The sequence below is a fragment of the Myodes glareolus genome, chromosome 5 (assembly GCF_982192425.1).
Source record: "Myodes glareolus chromosome 5, mMyoGla1.1, whole genome shotgun sequence".
NCBI classification, from domain to species: Eukaryota; Metazoa; Chordata; class Mammalia; order Rodentia; family Cricetidae; genus Myodes; species Myodes glareolus.
Window position 1 is genome coordinate 69,700,635 of NC_142030.1, and position 12,486 is coordinate 69,713,120.

The window sequence follows — 12,486 nt, forward strand, 5'->3', positions numbered from 1 at the left end:
AGCTGCTCTTCCACCAGAGCTCAGTTGGAGATGAGAGATGCCCCAACAGCCACAATTCCATCACTGCCACTGCCGATACGGGTATGTTTATGAGCAGCTGAGCTTTGATCTGGGTGCTTGGTGTAAACTTAGCCGCTGTTGCCAAGGAACATCGGAAGGGACTGGTAAAACCATAACGCGTAGAGATTGTGTTAATCTGGAGCCACTAGCAAACCACTGAAGTGAGCTAGACTTCAAATAATATTTGACTTCTAATCCTGAAGACAGGCAGAGCTAGCTCTGCAAGGATCATCAGTCTCCTCCTTAGCTCATAGCAAGGCCCCTGCTTCAGCCATCTTAGACACGTCCGCTTCCCCGTCCTTCACAGCCCCGGTGGCTCTCAGCATCTGGTTCTGCATCTTCCTTCTGATGATGGGACATGACTTTTGATGAGATTTGCCTCATGTCCTTTCTATTTGTATCTAACCCAGACCTGGTTAAGCCAAAGACCTACGTCTCAGACACTGACGCTGGCAGTTCTTCACTCCGCTCAGTTGTTAGAACTGTTTGATAGTTTATATATTTGTGTTGAGTTTTTGATTCAACTTCAATTTCACTCATCTCATCTGCAATCAGTGCAGGGCCAAAACAAAAAACACGAGTTTGCCAAAAGGGCTTGGCTTGGAGATCCTTTTTAATGGACGATCTGAGTGTCCAGTGACAGCAGCCGTGATCAATCGGCAGATATATTATGTAGCTTGACACTGAATGGAGAAGAAAAATGAGATAATTGGGGAGAAAAAAGGTTGGATTAAAGAAGTGCACAAGATACATGGGGACAATCACTGTAAAATATATCTTCAAGGTCGAGTGGTAAGAAGGAGAAAGAGGAACATCAAAAGATGAGTCAACACTTGTCTTAGACATTCTGAACTCTGGTTTTAATTAAGTCGGCACATTAGTTTCAGCTATGGCATTTGCTCTTGATGGTTCTGATTTCCCCAATGAAATGGGAATTTAAAAAAAAAGAAAAAAGAAATGGGGATAAAGTATCTATTGTGAGTTTCAAATTGATATTGAAAGTGATGCATTGGAGGTTGGGTTAGGAGAAGGGTTCTAAGGTCTGCATATGTGAAGTACAAATCCAGAAAATCCCTCTGAAAAGACTTAGGCAGGGAGAAGCCAGGGAACAAAAAGAGCTCTTTGTTGGGAGACAAGGATGTTAGAAGAGCAACTCAGTATTTACTGAGTTCAATTTCAAGGGTCTCATAATATATGACTTGTCATCTTTCTCCAGTTCTGGGTACTTCAGCAATTTTGTATCCAACTTGAAGCATAAGAATTCATAATACAGATCTCTGTGCTTTTTTCCACTTTTCTGTATCAGTATGAGCTAGGGGAGAAGGAAAAGGGGAGAGATCAGACAATCTCATCATCTGAAGACTCTTCAAATCTAGATAGAGTCCTTCTTGTGCCTAGGGCTTTGCTGGGGTCAGACCTAGACCAGCTCTGTAATACAAGACCATGATGGAAGAAGAAAAGTCACCCCAGGAGCTGGGAAACAGAGTGAACCTAATTCCTTCTAAGCAGTTCTACTGAGGGCTTTGCTAACACCCATGGGATAGGGTAAATGGGCACAGCCTGCCCTTGTATTTTGATAATCCATCTTGTTTAAGAGTGCAAAGGTTGAGAATACATGTTACCAAGAAGCCAATTCATCTTTTTATAACCTTGGAAATACACTTTGGCATTTTTTATATTCAGTTTTCATATCTTCTAAGTAAGGGTGTTAGAATTTTCCCACTCAGGATATTATCGAGCTGCTGATATGACCTTCACTAGGCACATGGCAGAGTGTGACTAGTCTTACAATAAAGTGGCATGGGAATGGGGATGAGATGATGTTTAACTGTATCACACTGTGATTGTTACATCACCCTCTGTATGAAGCCGCCAGACTGTAGGCTTTGCTTCTTGCAGATGGCTTTAAATATTAAGAACCCATTTTTCTTTCTTTCAGACCAATGATGCCTTAGGAGCCACCTGGAATTGGCTGTACTTCATCCCCCTCATCATCATTGGATCCTTCTTTGTTCTCAACCTGGTCCTGGGAGTGCTTTCAGGGTAAGCAGTCTCACTCTTCTCTCATGGGCTACTAGGTGAGAGCCAGTGCCTCCTGATTCGGGACAGTTTTACTCACTGAACCACCACTTAGAGGACACTGTGCCAATGTCATTCTAGCTGCTTCAGTCCAGTAACAAATGATTGTTCTAATTGCCTTGATTATTTTTAGACATTAAAAAGCTTTATGTCATGAAGAATTCTGAACAAAGTATCTTGTGAGTTCATTTATCCATCCGAATCTTCATGCAATGACTCTATGCCAAACCCTGTCCCGTTGTTAGGGATGTAAAGTTAAAGAAGATATAGATTTTATTCTCAAAAAATGCTTGCTTAGCCCAAGTGGTGGTGCATGCCTTTAATCTCAGCACTCCACAGGCAGAGGCCGGTGGATCTCTACGAGTTCAAGGCCAGCCTGGTCTACAGAGCGAGTTTCAGGACAGCCAGGACTACACAGAGAAACTCTACCTCAAAAAAACAAAATCAAAAACAAAGAAAAACTGTTTGCTTTGCAGTATATTGGACATCGCATCTCATGTTTATGACTTGAATTCTTTTATACCAATTTCTATTGCCCAGTGTCTAACATGCTTTGCCGAGAAGACATTTTTGTTATTGGAAACAGAGAGAACAAATATTGTTTTTACCAACAATGTGAAGTACAATAATTCGTTTGAGAGAAGAAACAAATCTCTCCAGTTTGAAGTCATTAGGGTTGGTGTCAAATAGGACTGGGAATTGGGTGGAGGATAAGCTAAGTGTTAGAATAACATATGAAAACATTGTACACGGAGACAAACATGCTAGAGAAGATGAAGAAATGTGACATGGCATGGGGTGTAAAGAGGCTAAACTATGACATTTTATGATAGGTCAGTCCAGCTAAATATTGTAGGAAACCCTACACCTTACTGAGCAGGATTGGGGTAGTGGTGGTGATGATGGGAATGGTTTCGTCAATTGGCTTAAGTTCTTCAAATGATAGTTTGGAAAAGTATCTTTGTGTTTACATGTGACACATTGAAAGAAGTTGGGACTTTTTTTTTTTGGAACTCTACGGCTAGAGGAAAGGTACACTAAAATGGCACAAGAACAAGGAAATGAGAGGAATATCAGCAGATGAGAATGTGGACAAAACTTTTAATATAGCAAATGGTTAATGCCCCGGTAGTTGTAGAAGCTGAGTTTAAGGGCTCCTAGTGGAAAATGACAATAAATAGGCAAACTGGTTTTCCTGCTCAGCCTGATAAAGGCTCGGGAATTAGAGACAACATATATTCCCGAGAATTGGAATGTACGTGATGTTAAAAACAGGAGATTGATTAAAAATCCGTACTACCCACTCACTCTCTAGACACCACTGGCAAGTGTCTGCCCCACTTAGCCACACCCCTAAGCAATTGAGGAGGCGGACTCTCTGGTGAGGTGTAAACCAGCAAGGGCTAGAGCAGAGACACCTGCTGCATCTTAGGGTGGGCTTGACGTTGTCACGGAAACAAGAGGCCTAAGTGACAGGCCTAAGCTGAATGTCAACTCCCCAGCTCACTTCTGTTTTCTCAGAAAAGCAGCAATCTGGCAATAGTCTAGAGGATTCTCCTGTGAGAATTCTCTTTTAAGAGGAAGGACCTATCTATCACAGTCTGATGAGCTTAGAGAAATAGGTTCCCATCAAATCAACCCTCGGAAAGCTATGTCCATTCCCTTTGGCTATCACAGGAAACTATCATGACTCAGGTGTAAATGGGAATTTTATTCCTTGATAGTTTTTGAGTTGCAGGTTCCAGATTGGGCAGGTCCACGTGCCCTCCAATGGCTTGAGCAAACTGTCTTTCTTCTTCCAGCTTTAGTAAACCCAGACATCCCTTGGATTATCACTGTGTCATGACTCCAGTCTCTCCCTGAGCACCCACACAGCCCCTTCCTCTTCCCATGTCTGTCATCTCCCTCGGTGTTGCTCTTATAAGGGTACTTGTGATTTGATTTAGCGTCACTGGATAATCTAGTTTGATCTCTTCTGAATATACTTAACTTTGCTGTATCTGCAAAGACGCTTTTTCCAAATAAGGTAACACTCAGGAGTTCTAGGAATTCGACTATGAATGGATTTTTTTTTTTTTTACTTCACTCCACCCAGTGATGGGTGTGGAGTTTCCACTCACAGCCTTGCTCATAGTGTGAACACACAGCCAGGGGTCATCAGCATTTGAGGACAATGTCCCAAATGAAAGTCCCTAAGCAACGTAATGAATAGATAAAAGAAACCTGAGTATGAATGAGGCACATAGTAAAAGATACTTTTAAAAATCCACGTTTCCTGCCAGCAGAGAGAGAGAGGGGGGAATAATTTCATCTACAAAGTAACATCTTATCACAAAAAGATGATGAGATTAAGAAGAGCTGTTGGAACTATATGTAAAGTGTAATTGATGTAAAAGTATGCAAAGTTAAGGTCATATAAAAATGTAATCAAACCAAAAGATAGTAAAGTGGGAGTGTAAAGTTGAAGCTACTACTTGGAAAGTGAGGTAGGGAAGAGACAGACAGACAGAGACAGAGACAGAGACAGACAGAGACATAGACAGACAGACAGAGATGAGCATAGGTAGAGACAGTTACTGACTCAAAGAGCAAGGTATGATGGCGCACGCGTACTTGTAATCCCGGGACTTGAGAGACTGAAGCAGGAGACTCAGATTTCCAAGGTCCATCTGGGCTATAGAGTAAGGCCTTGTTTCAAAATATTTACATTTGATCCAACATTTTAATAAGAGAGTTCAAATAAAAAGAACAATGAAGGATCTCCTATCTGGCGTTGGATGACGATACAGATGGAGGCCCGCGTTGGAGCACGGAACTGAGCCCCCCAAGATCCAAATGGAAGGAAGAAAATGACGAAGGACTGCGAGGGATACTATCACCCACTGATACAAGGGGTCGGATCTAATGAGAGTTTACCAAGGCCAGATGGACCGTGACTGAACGAGCATGTGATCCAACCAGATTCTCTGAATGTGGCCGGATTTTCTGAATGTGGCTGGCCTGCAGTCTTACTGAGAAGCCATTGACAATGACACTGGGACTGGTTTCCTCTGCATATACTGGATTTTTGGGATCCAGTCTGTTTGGATGCTCACCTTCCTGGACCTGGAGGGAGGGGGGAGGAACTTGGACTTCCCACAGGGCAGGAGACCCTGACTGCCCTTGGGGACAAAGAGGGAGGAGAAGAGGGAGGGGGGGAGTGGGAGGGCGTTGGGAGGAGGGGCGTAAATGGAAACTCTTTATAATTTAATAAAATTACTTTCAAAAAAAAAAAAAAGAACAATGAAATAGAAAGGAAGAATCAGCATAGGAAAATATGACAGATGTTACCAGAGCCAAAAGACTCATCATTGAAAGAACTGTCGAGACATGTGTAAAGATGTTCTGTCCAGGGTGGTTTCTTGGCAGTGGGCATGGGAAGCATCCTGGGTGTCCCAAGCTGGGAGATTAGATTTGTAAACCGTTGGATGTATACCATGGCATGTGATGTAGCAATTAAGAGCTACAGATACCATGTGTACACGGAGTATAGGGTATCTTAAGAATGATTCAGTGTAAACAAGGAGACAATGTTTGTAAAAATATATTCACATGAAAAGTTATATATTGGTAATGTTGTAATAGCTTGTGTGGCTATAGAATGCGGATGTATAAACTAACCACGGAAATGTCTGCTGAGCATCAGAGCATCCATCCAGTTAGAGGAAATCACACCGAGTGAATCACCATGAATTTCAGACCAACAGAGAAAAGAATGTCCTGAAAGTTTTTGCCAATGGGAGATAGGGTTAATGTTTATTTAAAAAGAATTGCATGCCAGTGAGCTTCCCAGTTGCAACAATGAAAATTAGAAGACAATATAGAAGTTCATAAAACTTCCTAACAGGAAAACGACTTTCAAGATCAAATTCTCTGTCTAGCCTGAGTGCCAGTTACCTGTGGGGACCAAATGGCAACGTTGTCAGGTACCTTTGGGGAAGCAGTCACTAAAGAGCATGAATCACAAGAATGAAGAAGCATGGAGCTGGGGGATAGTTCAAAGTTTCAGAGAGGGCCCACGTGGCAGCTCAGGATTGTCTGACATCTGCAGGGTCTGCACACACTCACTGCACAGACGTGCACACAGGCAAACAGTCACATACATACAATAAAATAACGCAATAAAACAGAATAAAATAAACCTCAAAAAAGCAAGAAGAAAAACACATGATACTTACAAGCACAAGCAAGGGATCCAGTAGAAGACAAAGACAAAGGGATTAATCCCCTGTATTGTAGTGAAATAGAATTAGGGTGACAACTCTCAGTGACTGAGATGGTACCAGGATTAAACTTAAATAGGGTGACAGAGGGTTCTAAAAATGCTATCTTTAGGAGACAAGTAAAACTAATATACTCCCTGGTGTGTTATATTCTAAATGGTCCTGTGATTTGTTTTGGTCCAAACTAAACACACACAATAATGTATTTATTCTTTCTCTATTCATCTCTGTCTCTCTTCTTCCCCCTCCCCCGTTATCCCAACTTAAGCATTTAATTCACAATATGCAGAAGTAGTACTTCTAAAGAAAGAGAAGCACAGTGAGTGCTCTGTGCAGCTCGGCTGCCAACCTGGTTTCCATTGTTGATGCTGAAGTCAGAGCTAGCCTCTCACGGTGTTGCGATTGCCTTCATTAGGTTGGGGGAGGTTGAGTGTGGGGAAGAGAATAGGGTATCAAAGACCAAAATCTTAGGTTCCACAGTAAGCAAATCATTAAGCAGTTTCTGAAATTGAAAGATGAAGGAATAGTAGTGTTTTAAGTATAATATTTAGAAAATTTGAAATGAATACCAGAAGAAACAGAAGAGTTGAAAGCAGCAACCTCTGGAGAGTGAGATTCTGGGCTTGGGAAAGTGAGGCAGAGGGCTGCTATTTCTTCATTACGATCTTTCAAAATTGTTTGACTTTTAAATTTCTATGTGCATGACTCTGAGAAAAAAATAAAAACCTTAAATTTTGCATCAAAATTCTCATCAAACAGGTGTAGGATGAACAGAGGGTCTAAGGACAGTTATCTACCATCATCGAGCATCAGCAGGGAAGGGCTGACACGGGATGGGGGAGAGCAAGGATGCAGTTGTGCCAGTCCAACCATCACAGTAAGAAATGTGGCAGAGGAGAAGAAATGAGGACACTGGGGAGAAGCTCTTATCATCCTGTGACTATTTGGTTTGAGCCAGTTCTGTGGCCATCAGCTCCCCTCTGGCTGGGAGACCGTCTTCTTGGATCAGAAGACGTCAAACTACTGACTTGGCAGATGCCTCTTTACTATCTGAGACCTAGGAAAGGGTGTTGGCAGCTGGGAACAGCTGGTGTGAATAAATTCTGACATTTAAAGGAATGTTAACAATAAGGACCTGCAAGCCCGGGCAGAGACACTGCTGTTCTGGTTGTTTTCCTCCTGTGTTCTGGTGCTGCCCTTGTTCAACATTGGGAGGATCTTCACTGGTGTCTACAGAGGACTCGACACTACTGGATCCTGTATATAGAAAGGTTCATGGGCTTTCTCTGCTGCTGAATCAGTGAGCCTGGGCTCCTAGAACGGATGAAACCTTTCCTTGGAGTTTAGCTGGGATTCGGACATTGAGCCACCTGGTATATAGCTTTGAACATTTTGTCTCCAGGGAGCAAATTGCAGTGACCTGTGAGCATATTGAATATTATGTACCAATGTGATTATAGGAGTGAAGAAATCAGTGATGAGAGGAGATACCCAAGCCTTCCTACATTGAGTTAGGGTACCCTGGGCATCAAGTATGCAAATGACTGAAGGCCCCATCCCCAGAGGTTCAGACATTAATGAAAACCTGTGAGCTGTGTTTGTTGACTTCATATTTAAAAAGAAAAGATGGATAGAAGCATTGTAGCATTTTTTTACGTGTCTCAGAGGAAATAGGATTTGATGAAAACCATTAGCTTAGGCTTGAAGAGAAGCAGAGCTTCCTGTCTCCATGGCAACAAACCAGGACTGCATAAGCACATCCTGAAGTGCTGTCAGGGGCTACAGGGCAGAAGGCTCACACAAACAGAAAATGACCCTGAGCTACTCCAGCATTTCCACCGACTGCTTCCAGGGCTTCTGAAAGAGGGATATAAATGTTGGGGGGCAGTAATTATGCTGTTTGCAAATGGGGGCAAGGAAGTTAGAACAAGGACTACTTATAGATGTACCCAGAAGCGATGAGGTGCCTCATGCAAGATGTAAAGTATCCTGTAGTTTTCAGAGCACTTTGCTTCCAAGATCTAATTCACGTCTTGAAACACTTGGTGTAGGCACACAGCATCTTTAAAGATGGATTAAAGAGCTAGAGGAGCTGGTCTACAATAGGTTCCTGGCAGAAGCAGGGCTAGAGATCTTAGTCGCTCAAACTTTGCTTAAATGCTTATCTTATTATCCTAGATATATACCAGAAAGGCTGCCCAGAATGTTGTTCTGGCCATAGCACAAAGTTTAGGTTCAGATTTTCATTTGTACAATCCCATGCTTATTCTCATACACTGGTTTCATGTATGCGATGTGGCTTTGTACATATGAGGGAGAAGATGCCAAGACCCACTGGAAAGACCTTTTTGCTCTGAAGCTGATGGAAAGAGGTGAACTATTAATATTAGAGGAAGGCTTCTTCTGTTGCATCCCTTTAATGAATGGAGTAGCTTTTTCATAGAAAGCAAAATGGAAGATGCCTATCTTGGTACCAGTTTATTTGCTGTCTAGGTTCAACAATTCATTGCAATTTAGCAAACATTTGTTAAGTGTTTCACACACACACACACACACACACACACACACACACACACACACACAACCACTATGTACCTGGGTTGCAAAGATGAATAAGACAAAGTGATTGTAGATTAATAAGCAAATAATTTAAGACATGTAATTGATTAATGCTTCCAGGATTTGTTATTCAGAATATGCTTTGGCCACATACAATTGTATTTCCTCCGGTGTCAGTTACTTGTCCATTTCTGCTGTCAGTTTTCAGGTATCAGCCATTGTCAAGACTCATTTTTTATTAAACCTTCTTTGACAACAAAGCAAAAGAAAAGAAAAAGGCAAGTCATGGGGTCTAAGTTCAAGTACTTGGGAATTCAAATTCTTGTGAAGGCTATTATTTAATATTCATCCATGTAGGTTCTGTCCAAGCAATTTGCAAAGCATTGCTGAGGACACAAATATAAAATCTATGTCTTGGTCTTGGTCATAGCAACAAACTAACCAATGTGTCTTCAGAGCAACCTTGGATCTCTTGATTCATCTGTCCTTGTACATTAGGAGGTGGGAACTGAACATTTCCTGGGCCTGACTTGAGACAAATGGTTGCTGGCCTTATAAAATAAATTATCCATGCCAAGTTCAGCAGTCCAGATGAGATCCTGAGTAGTGCCTCTAGCTGGATATTATATACCATGTGTCTGATCTCCCTAAGACAAGTAGACATGTCTAAAATAACTGTGTTTGGTTGGTTACACATCAGTGTTACAGGGATGCTAACACCGAAGTCAACCAGTGGACATCAGTCGTTTTCTCAGATGACCATTGCTGAGTCCATGCTATAAAGTTCTCACTGCCAGTTGCTGTGGGAATCAGATCAGACAAGTTCAGAGAGCTTGAACTTGTCCTTGAGAGTTCCTTAGAGAACTTGTAATCAAGTAGGAAGACAGCAGCAGGGCAAGCATTAAAATTAGGGGGTAGCTATCTGACTCTGTAAGTTAAGGTGTCTACCACCAATCCCAACAACCAGAGTTCAGTTCCCCGGAATCTACTTGGTAGAAGGAAAGTACTCTCCCAGATTGTCCTCTGACCTCCGATGAGATGCTGTAGCAGGCATATGTGACTTCTCTACTAATAAATACATGTGATAAAAAGCATTGGAGTTAGAGGGGACCAATATCAAATGAGACTAGCTGAAGAGTACAACACTTCTGCACTTCTGCACAGTTTTGGGATAGCTAACGGCTAGCTAGAATTGAGAAAATTCAGTGGGTTAAGATTTACAGGGGAGCATGACAGGGAATAGGGGGATAAGCTGGTGGGCAGCAGTTCTGGAGAGTAGCAGGAACTCAATGAATTCAATACAGTGACGATGGGAAAGATGGAACAGATCCGAGAGGTGATAGGATCTATAAGATGTGTGACTGTGTAGCTGAATGGCTCTCAGCCTATGGGTCCCCAACGTCTTTGGGAGTCAAATGACTTTCACAGGTGTCACCTAAGACCATTGGAGAGCACAGATATTTAATTATGATTTGTAACAGTAGCAAATTATAGTTATGAAGTGGCAACAAAAATAATTTTATGGTTGGGGGTCAGTACTACCGGAGGAACCTTATTTAAGGGTCTCAGCATTAGGAAGGCTGAGAGCTACTGGCGCACTGAGTATCACAGGACAATCTTTTGGTGACTTCTGAATTTCTGAATTGAGTTACCAGGCGGCTGAGAGAGAACAGAGAAGCAAGAGTTAGGTTTTGAGGGAAATGGGATAGGTTTGGGATCTATTGGGTTGAGAGAACAGAACACAGTTTCTGCCTTTTGGCTAACTCACTGTAGTAGAGTAGGGTTTGTTTGAGGTTGTTCTCTTTAAAGCTGTGATTTACTGAGTCTGTGCCATGCACTAAATGTTGTACCAATTCCACGACATGCATTGTCTTATTTAATCCTCATAAAGGTCCTATGAGGTATTGCTATCACCTCTTATAAACAAGGAAATGGTGGTATGGAAGGTTGGTAGCTTGCCTATATAAATGAAGTTGTTAAACATCAGGCTCAGAATTTGAAATAAGGTCTGTTATGTATAAACACCTATGCCCCAAGACACATACTCCATGTAGTTCCCATGTTACATACAGAAAGGTATGTTATTTCTAGGATCCGGTACAGTACAATTTGGTGATTATAAAAGGGACCATCAGTGATAACAAGGACAATTCTGTAGAAAAATATTTCATCTTAAGCCTGATCTAGCAAGTACAATGGAGTTTATAGTGTCTACTTTGACTAGAAGCATACTTGTATGACCATGGGGTCAAATATGAAGCTAAGTTAAAAGACAGCCTTTCTTCAAGACAGTTGGCAAAACTGTACCTTAAAGTATGGTTAAAAAATACACGAGAAAGGAACTCTTTGTTATCCCTTTGTAGTTTATTCCTGGCCTCCATGTTACAAATGAAGAAACTCAAGGAGAACATGAGGAAGCTATTCTTCTGCTTGGTGTCAGGCCACGGCTAGAACCTAGGTCTCTTTGGTTCCTGATTAGGGTGCTTTTCCAACTCTGTGCCATAGATATAGGCATGAGTAAAATACTCTAAGTCTTACATTGGGTTTTCTTTCTGCTTTCATCCTCTTCTGGCTGTGGGCTGTTAATCAAGTCTCTTTACCTTCCTGTATCCTCACTTACCCAGTTGTGGCTTAAGATACTAATGTTTACCATGTATAGGATTATTGAGGAAATCAGATTATTAGTTCTCAGTATTTAGTATCTTAATATTAAATACTGATTAAGACAATAAATACTTAATCAGTATTATCTGGGAAAGAGCATTCTGTTTTGCTTACCAGCTACATTCATTGAACCAGTTAGCATCATCTCAGAGATTTCAAGTGTCACCCTAAGGCTGAACATCCATGGTGACCTTCAGGTCATAGGAGAAATGGACTGGGTCCTCATGTCCCTCATAGGTACATCAACTTAGACATTCCATCATTTGCATTTCCTTAGAAATGTCATTGCTTTCCTACCGCATGTGATCTGGAGTAAGCCTTAGCTTTGTTTTTTAAAGCTTCGTCATTCTCAGCTTGTCTTACTTTCTACACGACATTTTTCCAGGTCCATACCCCTGCTCCCATTCTGCAGTTAGGTTAAAGTCTTTCTTCCATATATTCCTGTTGTATTCTGTAGCTGTCTGTTATGGAATTGATTACTAATAATTACTGTATAGAATTTAAGGCTAACACTAAAGTCAAGTGCCTAACTTTTATTGAGAACTTGTCATACCTGCCACTATGCTAAATACTTTGTGTAAATCATTTCAATTAATTTTTATAGCAGCCTTGTGAATCAGGTACTATTATTGACCCAAGTTTGCAAGGGAAGAAACGGAGGCTGGGAGGTCAATGTCCTGACTAAACCTGCCTCCCTAGGATGCACCGCTGTCTTTGCACTGAAATTATCAATGTGACTGTTGTCTGTTGGGGTTTGTTTCTCATACTGGTTATGTCTTTCCATGCAGTTGGATTTGTTTTCATATTTTAATGTCTTTTAATTTTTTCTGAGTTGAAGAAAGCTGAGATATAGAAAGACCCC

General features: G+C 41.5%; 1 protein-coding gene across 5 annotated transcripts in view; it reads left to right on the forward strand.

Annotated features, from left to right (window-relative positions):
* The window catches only part of Cacna1e (calcium voltage-gated channel subunit alpha1 E), a 471,717-nt gene that overhangs the window by 318,809 nt on the left and 140,422 nt on the right, over nt 1-12,486 (forward strand). For all 5 annotated transcript variants that reach the window (XM_087906403.1, XM_085688095.2, XM_085688094.2 and 2 more), the window contains one exon: nt 2,000-2,103. In XM_087906403.1, coding sequence (XP_087762529.1) covers nt 2,000-2,103 — 104 coding nt within the window. The remainder of the gene's footprint in view (nt 1-1,999; nt 2,104-12,486) is intronic.